Here is a 19,862-nt window from a genome sequence, read left to right on the forward strand (position 1 = left end):
CACTTTCGGCGCCGGGCATCTCACGATCGCGTCTACCATTGGAATATATATATGCGCACGCAGAGGCCAACATGTATAAGGATTAGATTCTGCACACGGCGAGGAGGAGATGACGGCTTGGACGATGTATTTGCATAATTCGATGGAATCGTTCAGCCGTGCGTGTAAAAGCTAATCGCTACTCTTGTCGGGAAATTACGGCCGGACGCCGGATGAAGATAAGTGGGAAAAAACACGCGGGGGAAAACGACAACAAAAAGAGAAAAAGTAAATTTTGTTTTTTTTTCTTAATTCTTTTAGTATATTTACAATGTGTGTGTTTTTGTTTTGTTTTGTCTCTCTCTCCGCCGATTCAATCGTTATGTGACACGCAATAACTCGTTCCCAAAAAAATCGTGGAAAATAAAGGGCAATAATAATCAGAACACAAATAAAAAAATTGGGGTTCATATAAATTGGTACTGTATATATAAGTGGAAACGGAAGAATCGTCCAATAATAAGGGGGATGTCATTTTTGCTATATCACTCAATTATTTTTCAATATAGACTTTGAATTCTTTTCTTCAATTTTTTGTTTTTGTCTGGGCTGCTCAATTGTTGATTGTGAAGGGTTGGGGTGTTGTTTTTTTTGGGGGGAGGGGGTTTCCAATGTACAATTACAAATCATTTATATAGTGGAAGTCGGTGACAGGGTCCAGACTTCAGCAGAATTTGACACAATAACACAGTGGAGACGTTTTCCCTTTGAAGGAGAGCGAAATCAAAGAAATCAAAGAACAAAAAAACAAAATAGATTTAGTTGACCGAGATAGGAGAGGGACGAAAGTGAGTAAGACCAGAAAAACAGAGAGCATAAATCAAATATTTTGTTTTTTGTTTTTTTTTAAGGAGAAAAAAAAAGAGACAGAAAGACAAAAAGAGAAAAATAATTTTTTTAATTTTTTTGTTTTGTTTGAGCGACTTATTGTCGTCGCTTTGGCATGGCACACCTGCTGGGAGGGGAGGGAGAGAGGGGAAAAATAACCAGTTCAAACTGTTTTTTGTTTTTTTTCTAAAATTGCGTAGTAGGTAAAATAGGAGTTGCAGCAGTATAACGAGTGTGGAGTGCACCCCATCATCAAAAACAGACAAACACACAGACACAGGAAAATAAGAGTGGCCATTTCTGCTGTGCTGTGTGTGTCGCTGCAGCTGTTGCAGTGAAAATGTTTGTCTTTTGGTTTTCTCCTCTCGTTATTAAGAGACGGCGGGACTCGTTGCGCGACCGAGTTAATTTACGGGACTAACCTGTTATTGGTTGGAAGCCAGTTTCTGTTTTTTAACAGGACAGCAGCAGCAGCGGTCGAGATAAAGCGGCTGATTACACGTATCCGATGCTACGCGCAACTAAGCTTGTGTAGAAATATAGCTATGTACGAAAGAATTAAGCCGTGAAATTTGTTGGTTTTTTGAATTTCTCTTTCCCGATGATCCGAGAAAACGAAATAACGGGCCGACATTTTCACAATGGGGGGAAAAGGGAAAAAAATACGTATGTAAAGATGCGAACGGCCGCCAAGAAAATGTGTAAGCAAAAGCTGTGTGGATAGATGCCAGTCATATACATAGTAAACAGCGGGAGTATACACATAGCCAATATAGACTCCAGCTCCTTCCTTTTCTCGTGTCTCTCCCTTATTCCTCCTCCCCTCTGAAGAAAAAATAAAAATAAACCATCAAACATAATAAAAATAGAGTTGTTTTGTGGGTCCATTTTCGCTGTTGTCTACTTTCTCTCTCTCTCTCTTCAGCTGTTGTTTTGTTTTTCTCTCCTTCTTATCTTCTTCTTTTTTATTTTTCAAATTGATATTATATTATAGTCTCCTTATAGTCTGCTGCTCCGGTATTTACTCGCCACAATTTTGTTTAGAGCGTTTCCCCTTTAAAATATTTACTCGTTTCAATTTCATTTTCTTCTTCTTTTTTCTCCTTTCCTTATTTCTCTTTTGTTTTATATTCCTCGTATAATTCTTCCTTTCTTTTTTCTAAATTCGTTTTTAATTTTGTTTGGTTTTTTGTTGTTACGTTGATTATGACGCGCTTCATTTCTTCGTTCATCAGAAGGAACAGGCATTCTTCAACTTGTTCTTGGTGATGATGATCTTATTCTTGCGGTTGGACGGCTGTAGTCGGATCGTGTCCCGGTCGACGATGTGCGGCAGACGCGAGGCCCAGCGCTGGAATCGCTGAACTTTCGTGTCTTGGTGACCGTTGAATCCGTTGCCGGAATGCGGAACGAAAGCGTCTGCCGAAATTTCATTTAAAAAATAAAAATAAGGATATGATCCGCTATATCGTTTAGATTTGAAGACAAGAGAATTGAGCTCAAAGGTTCGTTAGACAAGTCGAATCACGCGTACCGATGGTTATGGAGCGAGGTGGCTCGGTGCAATAGTCATCCAGGGCGTCCAGCTGACTCAGATATTTCTCCGCCAAATATTGAAACACTTGACGGACATTGAGGTCCTCCTTGACGGACGTGCGGTACAGCCGGCAGTGAAGTTCGCGGGCCAACATCTCCACTTCCTCCCTATTGGTTGATTTCAATTCCCAGTTTATTTGTTTGTTTTTATGGCGCGCATTTCAAAATAGACAAAAATGTTGGAAAAATATTTACGCATCAACGACGGCCTGGTCGACCAGATCGATTTTGTTCTGCACAATCACCATAGGAATCTCTCCGCACTCGTCCTCCACCTAAACACACAAATGATTAAATTAAATAAAAAAATATCATAATAGCGGCCGCACCTTAACATTAAATTAAAAAAATAAATTTGATTCCAAACCCACTGGATCTGCCATGTTAGATTTGCGCGTTGGCGATTTCCATTTACTCACATCTCTTTTGTTTTTGTTCATTCCCCCTTGTCCATTCGATTAGAAATGATGTTCATTATTATAGACTCTATTATTTTCCAGCCCAACTCATCATTTCAACACGGATGAAGAATAACAAAAAAGTGGTACCCACCTTCTTCTTCCACGACCGAATGGCGTCGAACGAGACGCGATCGACGGTCGAAAAAGCCAAGACGGCCGCCTGCGCTCCTCTGTAATAGGCTTTGGTGATGGCGTCGAACTCCTCCTGGCCGGCCGTGTCCCACAGCATCAGTCTCACCTCCTCGCAGTTGACTCTAAATCAAGCCGAAAGCAAAGAGAAGAGGAGGAATGACGTTATATATAAAAAGGCAATGATTATGCACGACGAGAGAGAGAGTTGGGCATCACAACTCTCTCTCTCTTGATCTTTTGTGCTTGTGTGTGGTTCCTTACTCGATGATCCGTTCGAGAAAATCGACGCCGATGGTCTTTTTGTAGTCCCTGGTGAAGACGCCTTTGCAGAAGCGCTGGATCATGCTGGACTTGCCAACGGCGCCGTTGCCCACAATCACCACCTGTTGCAGAGGAGCAAAGAATTAAAGAACGAAAAGAGAAAAATAAAGAAAAGGTAGGAAACTGCTGCTTCCTACAGCTTATCTTTCGCCGGCAGTGCCTTATTTATATACCGCATTTGTGATATTTAATATTTGTGTATTTTACGGGTAAAAGAAAAAAGAAAAAAAGGTATAGCTTCAAAGGAAAAGACAAAAGGTCTTAATCACTCTCTGACTTGAACTCAGCCATTTCCCATATGGCGCCCGGGCATATCCTTTTCCATTTGTCTTTTTTTTTTCTTTTCCTCTTTATGACAAGCGTTTTCCTAATAATAACGGACCAAAAGCTGAGAAATGGTAACTTGCACGCAGATCTAAACCCCCCACAGATATTTCACCAAACGCCGTGACATCCATCAAGATAGTGTACAAGGTCTCTAATTAAGTTGAATCATGTCGGTTCATATATTTAAGAATGTTTTAAAAAATAAAAAGGATGTCGGTGTACTAGCAAGGGCTTTCATTCGCTTATTTCTTTCTCGTTCTTTTTCTTTTAAATAGACTTCTAACTCTGCATGCTCGAAAAAATCGTAAAAGATACTTTTGACGGCAAACAGGAAAAATATAACACATCGCCCGAACGGCGAGAGTTGAGGAAAAATAAGATAAGATATTTAATACGCTGTAGAACTCGTCTGCAAGTCGTTTGCGCCATGATGCGTTTCGTTTTTTCCTTGTTTTTAATATTCAAAAATTTCGGTCGCGGCTAATTTTTGCTTGTAGTAGATAGCGATCGCTATCAAGTGACGCACTGCTGCCAGATAATAGCAGACGAAGAATAAGACTCATAACTATTACAGTCAACCGAGTAACAACAACAGAAAAACGGATAAGAAAAAAGCCACTTGACTGTTACCGAATGGCGTGTTTCGCATAAATCCGTTTCGGCCGTAGCACACAAGTTGATAGCGGCCGGTTTTTATATGGTTGTTGGCTGTTTTTATCATTTGATTGTCTGCAATTTTGCAGGGGCTGTTAGTTGACTTTCTGTCCGGCATCCGAGCAGACGGATTTATTACTATCGGCCTATACTACTATAGTCTATTGCTATATTGCTATTACGATTGTATAAAATACGAATGAAATGGAAAGTCTGATGATTACAAACTCTAAAACAATTGGGAACACGACCGCCAGCCGTCACATATTTACTCACGAAACTAAACAACCAGGATGACCATTTTCTATTGAAGAAGAAGAATGGTTTTTGGCACAGACGTATGAATGTTATATTACAGTATAAAAGAGAGGAGAAACTATATTATAGTACGTTAGCCATCAACTATATTTTTCCGACCTGAGAGTTAGACAAAATGATTAAGTACCGGCGATGAATTCTTATTTGGTTTGGCCGCCTTCGCTTTCATATAGGAAAAATATTCAATCAAGTCACAATAGATAAACTTGCGTTACGTGTATACATGTGTGCTTTACTATGGCATCTGCCTTTGCAGTATATAAATAAGATCGTTTAGTCTCCGTCTAGCCACTTGCGTATAGCTAGATTTAATATTATTAATGCATCAGCTGGTTTGCCTAGATTCTTTTGAACTATACCGCGCTCTCTCTCTACTGGCTGGCTGCATTTGCAACAACATTCTCGCTGCCATTTTTATATTTGATTATTTTTTTTTTGTGTTTTCTTTTCTTCTTAAAAACAAAAATAAAATCATAAATAGGTAATATGTAATAACTTGCTCTCTTGATTCCTTTTTAGCCGTTTTTATGTTTATTCCCCTCCCCCCCATCCCCTCCTCATATTTTTTGATTTTATACATTTTCTAGACATTTTCTTACTTCTTTTTAATTTTAACGATACGGTTTAGCTCGACTGCCCTTTCTTTTTTTCCAGTCTCGCACACTGGGCCCAGCGGATTTGCTCTTGGTCCGTCCACACGAAGAATATTATACAACTCACGATCTTTTCTTTGAAGAAAAAAGTATAAAAATAAAAAATAAATAGCTCTTCGATGCTGTGGGATGTATAATAGGTTTAGATCTATCGACCCTGGCTGGCTGACGAGAGATGACGAAGACCGAATGAGAATTGAGTTTGGCTGGTTGGCAACTGGGGAAACTTTTTTTGGATGGCCAGGACTGGAGGCGTCCGCAAGCGATGAACGGACTATAACGGCCATTGTAAAAACGTCTCATTTCGAAGCGAATCATCTGCAATAAATGCCGTCGCCTTTCATCTCTCTTCACCACCACCACCAAAAGTGTGTGTGTGTATACAACATTTGACCGTTTTTGAGAGTGATGAGAGAGCCCCGGCTATACGACTACTACCAGGGAACCATCAAAACGGCGACGTGAATCACTAACACCCATCGGCCCATTCAAAAAAAAGCTTCGGGTCCAATGCGATTCTTAAAAAATACTAAATCTTTTTTTTTCTTTTTCGTCTGGCCATCCAAATGGAATGATGAACGCCCACACGCACACCACACAGGTCGTCGTATAATACACACCTCTGCTGGTGTTGCTCGGTCCATCCTACTCTGTTGATCCACCCACACGGGCATGCAGAGAAAGCCCACAACGACCGCCGCATACACGGTCTATTTTGCACAGTAAATCAAACGCGAAATGGCGATGATGACGATCGTTTCTAGTTGAAATTTCCCCAAAAAATAAAATAAAATAAAAGCTGTAATCTTCTTTATTTTTCTTGCTTTCCAATTTCGGGTTGGAATTATTATTAGAACTCGGTGGGTGATTTGCGCTATAATGAATGGAGAAACGAGGGCCCTCTCTACCAAATTGTGGACGGCCATATCACGACGAATCAACTGGCGGCCCTTTTGGCTTCGTTCTAGACCGAGAAGAACACACACAAATAAGAAGCGAAAGTGGGTGAGCATCCCAAAAACAAAGAAAACGAACCCACCAAACAATTTTTTGGGGAAATTATTCATAGCGCATTAGAGAGAAAAGGGATGGAGCAATTGTTCCACACGATGGATGCTGGAACGCGAGAACGGCAGACCCACACGACGACGACGTCAAGGCAATTAGAATCTCAAGACGCCAGGAGAAGAAGAACAATCTGAGACAAAATAAGAAGAAGAGAAGACGCAATATAACGCTCTCCTCCGATCTGGAACTACACGCCGAAAGCTCTTTTCGACCTTGGCCATCGGACGATTCCGAGGGAGGCCAGCACGCACGCCTTGGACCAACACGCAAGTTGCGTGGATGTTGTGTAGCTAGTAGAGACCTTTCCTTTTTCTTTCTTTCCTGGCCACTATATGTACTACTCTCTCTGCTGCTGCTGTGATATGATTGTTATAGATATAGGATTACGCCAGTCGGCTGATCTATTCCTCCCGCCTTATTCCTTATATTCATCGGGGCAGCATCATTGATAATGAAAGGGAAATTTATTCTCACCGAAAATTCCTCAAACTTCTGAAGGAGTTGGCTCGGCGTGTAAAAAACCCACAGCAAAGTCAAACAATTCGAATCGGCCATTTTATCCTTCACTTTTTCTTCTTCTTCTTCTCCTTCTTCAGTCATCATCATCTCTCCTTTTACATATTCACTTGTTCGTGCGTGTGTTGGCGGTGGTACTACTATTATATTGCCAACATGTAATAATATGGACGTCTATGCAAATATACAGTCCACACACACACACACGCCAAAACGAATAGAGAACAGAAATAGCCTCACCAAATCCAAGAATGAAAAAATAACAAGAAAAAGTAAAAAAAAGTGAGATAAAATTATTTCTTACCTTGACGGCGATCTCCAGGTCCTCCTCCCTCATTCTGTTCCTCCCGTTGTGGTGATGACGTCGTTCTTTTTCCTTTTTTTGATTTAAGAAAAAAGATGTATAGAAACTCGGAGGACGTCCAGAGAGTGTACACGCTGTAAAGAGTAATCTCGCGATGTCTATCTAAAAAAAAAAAAAAAAACAACTCCCGAACAAATCGGCCTCGGGGATATCACAGCTATAGCCGCCCGCCCAGCAGCAGCAGCAGCCGTCACACACAAACACACCACACCGAATCGTTTTGCGTCTTTTCGATTTTTCACTGCTCCCGCGCTCGACTCGACGGCTCTCGTCTTTTCCCGTGATGTTTCGGACACTGTTGCTCCGCCGCTAGATTATAACCATTGCGCTCGCGCGGAACTAATCCGAGAAAAAAAGAATAAATAATAAATATATGAAACAATGACTTCATTAATCAACTTTTTTGTTTTTCCCGCCAGCACACATTTTTATATCTCAGGGAAATTCTCAAAGCAGAATTTATACAAGGTCGGCCGGTATAGACAGCACAGACACATCACACACGTAATATGAACTGGCGTACGACAGCGTGACCAGATATAGAAAAAGTATACAATCGAAAAATGTTCAAATATATTCGGTGCTCGGTGTGTGGATAATAAATTCACGTCCGCGATTTTATATATTTAACTGGACTTTAAAATAAAAAATAGGGTTTCGAGATATTTTTTTATCCGCTTTTGATTTCGCTGGCGACGCTTTGGTTTTTGTCTTTCTGATTTGCCGCCCCATCTGAGCGTAACCAATCCACAAATTACGAAATCCCCAAGCTGTAAGACATATTTTTTCTTTGCCCCGCAGTTCTCTCTCCTTCCAGGGAAATATAAGAGAAGGTAAATAGCGGGGCCATAAAAATCGAGTTGGAAAACTTCTTTTTTAGGAGAATAAGAGGTTTAACGTCCTCGTGGACTCACGGTGAACGCGCGTTATTTTCATTAGTCGAGTTGATTTACTGGTTTGGGATTTTTCAGGTTTTGTAGTTTTGGGTTTGTATTTTTGACCATATAAGCGTTAGAATCGAAATGATTTCGTGTTGTTTTTTCTAAATATTGGAATCGGAGCACAAGTCATTAGCGTATCGAAAGATTCGGGACAGAAAAAGAAATCGTCAAAGTTTAATTCGGGCGACGGAGTTTTTATTTTAGATTTCCATTGGGGACCACCAATCGCGATGTGCCCCGTAGGGCTGAGTGAGAATGGCTCCAATGGCACTCGATGTGTATTATATACGAATAAGTTCTCTAAATTGTAATACACCTGTCCACACACAAAAAGAAAAATCTCGGCACGTTATTCGACGCAAAAAGAAACGTCTTATTCTTTTTCATTCCTCGAAGCTATTTTCAACGTTGAACGAAAATTTCCGGCCAAAAAACAAAATACAAAAAAAATACGGAAAGCGGACCGTGTCACGCCGATTAGTTCGTCACGAAGAGTTGACCACAATGAGGTCTCCCCTCCCTCCCTTCTCTGGCATTTTCTTTCTCTTGGCTTCAGGATTGTTTTTCTATCCAATCTCTTCCGGAGTCTTTTTTCTCCTGTGACTGGAACGGAACGCCTTGTACGGCTGAAAAGCAACACACATAAACGTATACACACACAGGGTGGCGGCCTATAGCATATACATATCTTTTTCCAGTGGAATGGGGTCAACACACTCCAGCCATGAAAAATGTCAAACCCGGAAAGAAAATGTGTGTCCCACAAGAGCGAAGCGACAATAGGAGAGAGACAGACACACTACACAATAAGCCATTCGATGCCATTTTGAATAATGTGCGCTCAATAGAGACATTTCGTCGGGTGAGTGTCAAATGTGGTGCGTTCATATTAGACGAAGAGAACAATGGGATTCTCCGCCGCTTACTATACCGTTCATCACGGCCGATACATATCTATTCTCTCACGTATATATAACTGAATTTCTGTGACTGCTGTTGCATCATCAGGCCCACTTTTCTTGCCTTGGCAAAAGTCGCAAAGTGAAGGGAAATTCAATCCCGGCTATAATTTTAGAGTTTGAAAAAGAGAGAATGAATGGCGCGGGGAAATGGAGGGGGGTGAACCCAACCGAGACAGTTACACAATCCACACGTCATCATTCATCACATTTTTGTAATTATTAATTGTTGTTTTGTTACGTCACCGGGTTCACACACACTCACACACACAGGGAGTGTAACATTGATTCCCCGGATTCTGTGATCAAATTCATGATGAATAATGGCGTACAAGGAAAAATTCGTGTAAGTCAATTCGTCATCGTGTCCGATCTTTTCCATTTGATTTCAAAATTGCATTTGTCTTCTTTGGCCATTGTGCTGCAATTTGAGATGAAATAAATACAAGACGACATGACGAGAAATGCGTGTTCACTCCATAGTATTTCCTGCCGATTCATTCAGGAATTATCCGTCCATATGCTATACAGGTGCGGATATGAGGATAGGATCAATCGGCGAAAAGGTAAAAACGGGGAGCTGCTGGAACGGTGGGGGGAAAAAAACAAAGACGGACGAGGAATGTCGAAAACAAAAAAAAAATGATGAATAAAAGACGAAAGAATCTCAAATGTATAATATTATCTTCCCAGAAAATCAAAAGCCTGCGGTCAAGTCGTGCTTTCAACCCTCCAGAAACCAAAAGAAAAAAAAACTCCTCCTTAACCATTGAGACGAACTTTTTCTTGTGGAACGTTTCGTCCTCCTCTTCAATTCACTCCCACCTCATTCAAGAAAAGGGGAAAACAAAAAATTCGAAAAGTTGTTGAAAAATTCGTGAAAACAAAATTTTTTCGCTCTTGTTCTCCAAGGATTCGCTTTAATATTTGACCGGAAATTAACTTTTTCCCCCCTCTTCTTCTTCTGTGTGTGTATTATATTCGTTGTTTTCTACGGATAAAAATTCCCGTGTCTTTTGTCATCGAATCTACTATATAACATCCAGTTTTCTCCTTTACAATTTTTTATTTTATTCCGTAAAATTTGTTTTTTTCTCCTCTCATTTTTTACTTACGCAATCTAACGGGCAACGCAATCGGCCAGTCCAAACGAGCCGACAAATGCGGAGCACATCACGAATTCCCCTGCGGACGATTTGCGCGGGGCCGTTAATTAGATTTTTGGCTTTTTTGTTGTTGTTGTTGTTACGCCAAAGAATTATAGGAATATTAAATGCTAATAAAATCTCGAATAAACTCCATCAAGATAATGGGAATATTTATACAAAGAATTAACGTTAGACGATGATTACATCAAAGAGCAGGGGCATTAACTATATTATAGAGGTATTATTCGTTATTCCATGTATGGCGCAAGTAACCCAGCAAATATCTCTCGGATAATAAGCAGAAACTGAAGAGAAAGAGAAGATAGATATATAATAGTATTAGTAATAACAATAGGAAAACGTGTAGAATTTATATTCCTGGAATTTTCATTTTGTGCTGGCCAATGCCCAGCTGCGACCTGGACTCGGACTGATGACTCCCGAACCCCCCCCCCCCCCACCGACTGGTCTCCGGGAAACGACACGAAAAAAACAGAAAAAACAAGACGGATCTGCGATCTTGTTTGCATTTTCTTATGTCATGTATTCCTCCAGCTCTTGTCTACGCATACAAAACTGGACAGACGTCAGAAGTAAAGAATTGTTTTGAAAAAAAAAATGATTTAAAAAACTAAGTCGGAAAACAGTCAACCAGCGCTCCAGGGTGTTTCCAGACTAGTGTTTTTGTTTGTTAATTTCAACACCTGAGATTTTCAACTCCTTTTTTTGTTTCTCTCTCTCCGTGGAATTTACTTTGAATAAAAACCAGTTTTTCCAACCTCTATTTGCATTTTGGCATCTATACTCTGTAGTACATTTTATACGTGTACTGTGCTGCTGCTGCTTTGTGTTTGCGTGTTTGTATGTCGCCAACCATTTCATTCCTATATTGCGTATATCATGGCCTCCACCGTCTAAGGTTGTTAGCCGTTGTTACTTGTCCATCATTATATTCCTATACGGACAGATGAGGTTGTTATCTTCGAGTTAATAATGCGGAAGGATCTGCTGGCTGCTGACGCACGCGGCAGCAACCGGCCGCAATCAAAATTCAATTCCATCTCGTCGCCTCTCTATTTTTCCCCCCAAGAGAAGAAATTACAATTAATTACATTTTGACGTACTGCTGAGCTACACATTTTGGTTTCGGACTATCGTCACCCCCCATTAAAGCCTCGAACCGAAAAAGTAGAAAAACAACTTTGGTTGACATTTCATTCGTGGACACCATCAGATGTGAATTTATTCTTGGAACTCGTCCCTTTGTACAATAATCAAAAGCTTTGGCTCAAATACTATCACGTCTCCGTGATCTATGCTTAAATAATAAAGCTGAGCTCTAAAGCTCTAAAGTATTCTGTTTTCCCCCGTTTTTGAAAAGCTGCTTAGTCAAGCTAGAGCTTTTCACTGGATGTGTAATCACAACACAATATCCTCTATAGGTCTGCATTCATCTAAACAAGTCACGCTGAGAGACAGAAAATGAGAAGAAAAAGAGGACTGACATCATTCAATGTCGTCATTTACATATATAGAGAGAGTATGGCCCGTCATCAGTATATACCTACTAGATACAGGCCGGCCGGGGTATGTAACATTGTAACCGCATGTGCTGTGATCCCACCAACCGAAACACACACGGCGACTTCTAGTAATATAATCACAACAGAAAAAGAGAGTGTGGTACCACTAGTACGTGTGTTATGCTTATCATTGTTCATCATCATCATCACTATATAGGCATTATGTATTAATGAAAACCTCTGCGCTGCTGGCGCAGTCACGGTGTTGTTGTTGTTGTTCGGGGTAAAAAAAAAGCTACACGGCCATCACACGCCGAGGCTTTGAAAGGAACTCGGGAATAAACACGACAGGGCCACCGTGCATGTGTCCCCATAAATCCTCATCCATTGCATTAGATTGCTCGGCGCTAGACGATGTTTCAGAGTTGCCTGGTTTTTGTGTCTAACAAACGTTCCACAGTCTCAGTTATTGTACAATGCAACTATTTCTGAGATTAGCTGCTATATACTGCCTGCGCGTACGTGTGTGTAATCACGGCGCGCGGACGGAGATTATGTGAGCGTCGTCATCCAGCGGATCAGAAAGTTCTCGACTGAGGGGGAGGTATAGATCCTTCTTCTTCATCTTTTAGACATTACGTGAATGACTACCAAATGAGAGAAAAGAGAAAGAGCTGGGCGTTGTCGGGCTGGCAAATCTCAAACTGATGACGAACCGAAAAAACCCGCGTGCACACCGCAACAAGAACTCTATAATCTGCTACGAATATTAGCTGCGCCGTGAATTCTATGTGACTCTTTCCATTTTTGCCGGTTTCTTTCTCGCTGATGCCGCCGTAATAACGGGAATCTTTGAAAGGAAAAGGTCGCCAGTGTGTCTAAAAGATGGGCCAAGTTTCAAGATGTTTTGTTTTATTTTCAACACTCATTCCCGGAGGTGTGCAAGGAGGCAAAGAAGAAGAAGAAGAAAGACGAACGTATGGAGAGAGAGAAAACCCCGAAACCCAACTCCGAGTACACGATTTTAAATGAAACGTCGACGGAGGGTTTTCTCGTCTACAAGAAGCAAAAAAGAAAAATGAGATAACACAAGAAACCCAACCAACAACCGTTAGACAACTATATTCCATCCACCCATCATCTTTCCAACTATGTACTACCTATATGTATCATTTTAACGCTCACGGTTTCGACTGATGACGAGAATTTTTAATAAGTTTCCCCGTTAGAATTTTTGAGCAGCAAAAAAATATCAAGTTCTTCTATTTTGTACATACCAGGACGGGCGTTAAGGGTGAGAGAAAAAATATCAATACGTCGGGGTATAAGAGTATTGTCGTCGTCGTCAATCATCTCGAATCACGCACGACCATTTTTTTGTCCGTGAGGAATAAAAGAAAAACCAACGAGAAATAAATCGATGAAATTTGTTTTCCCCCAAAAAATACAAAATTCAACTGTGTGATGGGTTGTTTCTACTGGCACGGATGTACATCTGATTCATGCGCGAGTCAACTTTTCCAATCTTTTCGAAAAAAAGAAATTGCAGCGGCGGGAGTTGAAGGTCGAATATTTCAACCCGAAATAATACGAGATGGCTATAGGCAAGCAAACAACAAGAGCCTTTCCTGTTAGTGTTTGATCGTCATAAAAGGGCATCATGCGATATAGAGGCCTTTCGAAGAAAGAAGCGACAATAATCAATCAGATGGGCGAAAGCCAACAGCATAACACGCCACCCCACCGTTTTCCCATTCAGACATGCCCCGTGGGGATCTCTCTCAACGGAGTCAACCATTTTTGGGCAACTCCCGATGACATTTGACGGTTTTTGTTTTGTTTTTAATGTTATTTGTTCTATACAGCTGGAATCGACTTCCGTCGGATCGAGTCCGCGCCAAAAGACTTGATTAGCACCGAGCCGAGCCAAACAGAAAAACCAGTTTTTACGGGTTGTTGAGATCATTGAAAACTTTTATAGGCCGAACATAAAAATGTGAAAGTTTCCGGACTTTTCTTTCTTTTCTCTGATGTGACGGTGGTCGCAGGCTCGGAAGAGCCTCCTCGTTATTAGTCACGCGCCAAATGGCTTTTTGCAGCAGCAGCAGCAGAACCAACAACAACATAACACTCACTTGTTAGCTCACGGCGAGAACCGTTTAGAAAACCAAAAAAAAAGGCCAAATAATATTATTTTATCCACTGTGTTTCATCGTCCATGTATATATAGACAGCAGTGTTTCTCGTTACAGCTCTTACTTTTATATCTACGTAGACTTTTTACAATTATGTCCAGTTTTGCTCCACTCGCTTTATGGAAAGCAAATTTATTTGTCTATTTTGAATTCGAGCGGTAAAAAATAAAAATTCGAAATAACATTTCTTCCATCGGCCCGCGATGTACGTACCGTCTCGCACAGACACGATGAGCATGGATATATGTTTCAACGTCTCCAGGAGAGCGGCGCCCACATTTCGTAAGGTATAGTTCACGCACGCGGGGATTTATATGCGCTCATGAAACATTAGTGAGAGGTTGATGCCGGGGCGGATCGGATTGTCGATACTTAATTCGGCACGATCGAACGATGGAGCTATAGGCAATCTAATACGCCGGTATACATATATATGTATATGTATGTGCTGTACATTAGAGTTGCGCCAGGTTATAATAAACCCTTGGATCTCACACGCCTATAGTCATGTGTCTATTTTAAAAGAAAATCACGCGGATCATATTTCTTCTCTTAATTTGACTCCGACCGGCGGGCGGATGAGATCTGAACGTTGGGAGAAGGGAAATTCGTGAGTGCAACTTTTGCGGTGATGTCTACAACTTGGCAATAAAAAGGGAAAGAAAGAAAGCGGGACTCGTCGTTCATTTTTCGGTGACCCCTTACAGAGGGCCTGGGTGACCCGGCTGATACTTTACTCATAACACTGCTCATCATGTGCACACCTTTTTTTGATCACAGTAATAATAACAGACAGAAACATCAGTGGAAACAGACAGCTGCGCGCGGGTTCACGTTATTTCTTTTCTTCTCTCTCCTTGATTTCTTGTCCGCCCATTTCCCGCCGTCCTATCCTCCTGTTGGTACTACGTATCCCCGGCGCACGCGATTATACCGATTTTCTTCTTTTCTATATAATATCCCGACGGCGGAATGTGCCCGTGAGTTATGCTAAATAGCGTGAAATGATGATCGGCAAACGTGAAAGTCGACCAAGGAATCATTGCAGATTATGTTTCTTATACTCGAAAACCGACGAAAGAATTGTCTTTATATTTTCTTGTGGGGGGGAGTTGTTCAAACGAAAACAATCGGTCCCGCTTGTCTGTTGATTTTCGACCGGATGTCTGGGGTCAGTCGGCAGCACTTGCGCAAATATATCTACCAAACAGCTGAGACAACCGATGATTTTCTCTTTCGGTTGTTGTGTGCTGTGTGTTATGTTAGCTGGTTAGTTTGACTGTGTTACATCTGCTATATGTGGCAGGCCTTTTTTATTTTTATTTTCTTTTCGACTTGGCACACGGCCGGGCAACTATATCTCATTATTCCCTACAAGGCCATCAACGCTAACGACGCACAGGTACTGTACAACGCTAGCTGCTGCTCACTAGAAAACTGGCGCCGCCTTTGCGTGATGTTGCGTCAGGTAAATTATATTTAGAAAAGAAAGAAAGAAGAGTGGAAAGTTCGCGCGGCGGCATCAATTATGCGCAACATGGGCCCGTCTTATTAACGCAAAAACATTCTGGGGGAGAGGTCAGCTATAGCAGACACTGTCGAAGAAAAACACCTTGTGTTCATATCACCTGCCGATTCCCCCCCAAAAAAATGACGCAACGAGCCCAAAGAAAAAAAAAATCGAGTGGCGGACGGCAAAAAGACAATAACAGGTCGTGCGAACGTTCTCAGCCGCCTATATTGGACTGTCATGTGTCACCGAGCGCTCGACATGTGTCGTTCAGCGAAAAAAAAAATACTAAAAAAACCGTTTCGGTTGATTTTGTGTTATTTCCACCCTCCACTTCCGTGTCACACACACACGAGAGAAGAAAACGTGCAACGTTAAATGCCTATAGGACAATCGCACATATTGAAAAAGATTGAATGGAAAAAAAGAGGAGGATTCGTATATGTCGCCGGAAAATACAACCAACGGTGTTTCTATCCGTTTCTTTTTCTTTCAATTGACGTGCGGAGAAATGTTTTTTTAACCGAGAGAAGCAAATCTCAGGTATAGCTTGCAAGGTGTGGGAAATGCTATTGAACCGTCTCTCCTATTCACCGAGCGCCAGCAGAGACTCACGACCGCTATATTGGCGCGCACGTTCTTAGACGACGATATGTATAAGGAGTGCGCAGTGGTGGGAAACGTTGTTTTGGGCGCTATAAATCACTCGCCAATGTGTGTAAAACGATTCTCTGGAAAACTCTTTTTTTTCTCTCCCAGAACTATTTATACGTCCCCGAGGAGCAAGAGATAGAAAAATCGGCTCTCGTTGAAGAATCAGTTCTCTTCGAGTCACCTGCCGTGTTTGTGTGTGCAGTCGCGGCCCTTTTGCAGAGCTGTATAGCAGGGAGGTTCGGCGTCTAAACAGTTTGAACCCGGGCCAGAATGGGCGCGTTTGAATGGAGTAGAAGAAGAAGAAAAACGATTGGCGTAACAATTTCTCAGCGGCGTCCCATGTTCAGCATAATATTATATATAGTATACCACAGGCTGTGCTATAAATATTGTGTATTGAATATAAGAGAAAAGTAAAAAAGGGGAGAAAAAATATTTGAAATAAATGAACACGTCGAGGGGGTCAGGAACTGAGCTGATGATGGCGGGTTGGAAAGTCATGATGTTCTCTCTAACGGGCGGCAAACCGTGTTCTCTCTACCTACCTACCTTTTCGCCTCTCCACCTCCTCTTTAGTGTTACAAAACACCGGTGGGCAGTGGAGAATAAGAGGAACCCGCACGTACAAGTTGAACGATCAATAAAAAAATCGCCCTTTCAAAGTCCATTTTGTATAACATTTCAAAATTTCCCATGTTCGTCGTGAAGTGAAAAATAAAAATATTTGTCCGATATGTTGGATCTGCCCCCACCCTACGTAAATTTTCTCCCCTTCTCGCCCTGGCTGATGCCTGGCGAGAATATTAAAAAAGCGGAGACGGAAAATAATACTTATATAACTTATCCCCCTTTCTCCTCAGGTATTTTCTTTTCCTTTTTAGACTCCTCTGGGCCAATATTCATGGGAAAGAAGAAAAAGAAAAAACCCTCAGACAGACTCACAAAATATAAAACGAAGAAGCAACTTTTTTCTTTCCCTCGGCCTATCCGGTGATTACATCGAGCTCAGGATGCACACACCTATATATACGGGCCCCCCTCGTTGGCCGTTGGTTCGTGGCGCCCACCTCATGAGAATCTAAGCATTTCCTTAGCACAAAATGATTGCACTTTTAAAAGTGGAAAGACAAGACACACGGCCAAAATAAAAATAAAAATCTATAACCTTAATTCCAGTATTGCATTATTTGTCAGGTGGTTTTTTAAAAATCTACACTCGGCAAACACGATTCGTCGATTTCGACCAATTGCGAAATAAACTCTCCGTATATAGGTTTAACAGCGATTGCCGCACAATCTTCCCGATGCAGGTGCTTCCCAGCGTAAAGTATACAGTATGAATATACCTTTTATTTTATTCTATCCGAAAAGGAGAACATACTTTACACTCTCGTCTAGGATATGGATATCTATGCGCACTCCAAAGATGTTGACGACGATACCCTGCAGGTATTTGAAGAAAAAGAGAGAGAAATTTTTGGATAGGAACAAGATTGTCAAGGGCAGGAAATCAGAACCTCGGCTTCTTTGCCAACAGGTAGAGTGTCTATATACTAGTAGCTGCTGCTGCTGCTCCTCAAGTCAACAGAGGACGAGAGTCACCACCGTCGCTTCTTTTGTGACTTGTTGAGGACAGCCAGTTTGTCTTGTCTCCAAGGTCGCGTGACTTGTGTCTTTTTTTATTTGGAATTTTATTCTCTCATCCGAGCCATCAACAGAGCACCGAGCCGAGACGTAGACGGAGAATCAAAAAGAAACAAAAGAAATGTACATATAACCCGTAAAGTCCGGAATGCAGATGCAGTAGATTATATAGCCAATACAAGTCATGGGATTTCTATCTAACTTGAGGTCATCACTCTGGTTAACACGTCAAATTCTCTCCCGATATCGAGTTACATAGGTGGATGATGTCATTTCTATATGCTATTTTTTAAAAACAAATACTGTGACTTATTTCACGCTGACCATCATCGTGTTGTCGGTGGATGGTTTCATTTTTTGTTTTCTTTAGTTGTGTGATTAGTTGACTAGAAAAAAGAATAGTAGACGGTTACGCAGTTATTATTACGGTAGCAGCTCAACGCGCAGCGACCGCACGTCCGAGAGAAAAGAAGCATTCAACTGACTGTTATGACCGGGCGGGCGCGTGTGGCCGTCTGTGTGATTTGCCTATACTTGCTGGTGGCCGAGAGCCATGGTTGAGAGCTCTGATTTACGAGCGACTCTGCTGACCACTGACGAGCAATACAAAGACGCAATTGCATGCACACCCTGAAGAAAAACGAGTGTGTTTATGTAGAGTTTTGCGGGGAAGACAAAAACAAAAAGAAACCCCATATACGCGCTCGTCTATAATAATCGTCAGACGAAAATGGTCCTATACACAACTACCTTGGAAAATGTAATTTGCATGTCAAAGTTTTTTGGGGTTCTTTGGTTGAGACATTCTAGAATTTCTAGAAGCGCGCAATGAATGACGGGCAACTTCAATTCATTTGCGGCCATTTTCTGGTTCAACAAATTCTTTTGGTGTTTAGTTAACTGGTTCTTCATGAAACTTCCAAGTTTTTCTTTTAGAACTCTCTAGCTGGCGATTAGATATCTCGCGTTTGTGTGTCTTCACCTTGTTAGGGACTTGTTCCTTATCCTCAAGTTCTCTTTTTCGTCTATATCTTTCCCTTTTTATTTTTATATCCTCCCGTGTCGTCGTCAAACCGGGGGAGTCTGCGCTTAAAGACGACAGGTGGTTGAGGTGGTACCAAGAATTTCAGGCCATGCACCAAACAAGAGTTTCAAACTGAGTTGAGAATGAGAATCTATAATGCCTCATTTTCTACCTTCTTCTTCTTTTTTTATCTATATTCCTAACACAAGTTCGAAGCCTTATTTCCAGCACTGTCGTTTACTGCAACTGACGAACCGTTCCGATTGAGCGACTAATAAAATAAAAGGACACACCGCTAAAAAGAAATAAAGTTCTTTGTGACGGCCAAGATTTTAGATACTATTCATTTCAATCTATGCTATGCATTATGCAAACTCTATTGTTACTCGATCAAAAGTCAACAGTGCGCTCTTACAAATCGAAATATCGAAAGGAGGTTCAATTGATCAAATGAAGGAGTTTCAAAGTGTCATGGGGTATAAATTCATCTCCGGTATGCAACAAAACATTTCTCCATAACTCTCGTTAAATACAAGGAATACAAATTGAGTAAAAACTTACCGGATATTTCAATCAAGATGGTTGGAAGTGATGTTGAAAAACAAAACAAGCACTTGAAACTATCGTTTCTATCAACTGACCAAGTGGAAAGATGATTGGATGCAAACGTTATTGTTGTGTCAGGCACTTGCACGTACACTTCTCTAGTCAAAGGTTCACAAGCAACTGCTTTCCTTGCTTCGCTTTCGGTCCAGGTGGTTCAACATTTTCTTGGCTTCATGTCCTTGGGCTATGTTTTTTAAATGGGGCCCCTCCGCCCGCTTGGGGACTTCAAGAATGCTTGAGGGAAGTCAATTTTATGGAAATATCGATAAACAGTTCTATCTTGAATATATTTGAACCGCAGTTATCAACTAAACGGTTTTTTAATAATAACGGAAAAAAAGAATTGATCAATTCATCATTTCATATCGACAAGTTTTATAT

At 41.3% G+C, this 19,862-nt stretch overlaps 2 protein-coding genes across 3 annotated transcripts in view; both read right to left on the reverse strand.

Annotated features, from left to right (window-relative positions):
• Nucleotides 1-19,862, reverse strand: part of LOC124341273 (probable endochitinase) — a 168,064-nt gene that overhangs the window by 140,674 nt on the left and 7,528 nt on the right. The gene's annotated exons all lie outside the window — the stretch shown is intronic.
• LOC124341278 (ras-related protein Rab-23-like) lies at nt 1,814-19,614 on the reverse strand. The gene is made up of 7 exons (XM_046794313.1): nt 19,437-19,614; nt 7,218-7,616; nt 3,318-3,439; nt 3,016-3,178; nt 2,659-2,738; nt 2,402-2,571; nt 1,814-2,286 (listed from the first exon to the last, which is right to left on the reverse strand). The coding sequence occupies exons 2-7, from the start codon at nt 7,248-7,250 to the stop codon at nt 2,099-2,101; spliced, it is 756 nt and encodes a 251-aa protein (XP_046650269.1). The 5' UTR covers nt 7,251-7,616; nt 19,437-19,614; the 3' UTR covers nt 1,814-2,098.

The sequence above is a fragment of the Daphnia pulicaria genome, chromosome 5 (genome assembly GCF_021234035.1).
Source record: "Daphnia pulicaria isolate SC F1-1A chromosome 5, SC_F0-13Bv2, whole genome shotgun sequence".
In the NCBI taxonomy this organism is placed as follows: Eukaryota; Metazoa; Arthropoda; class Branchiopoda; order Diplostraca; family Daphniidae; genus Daphnia; species Daphnia pulicaria.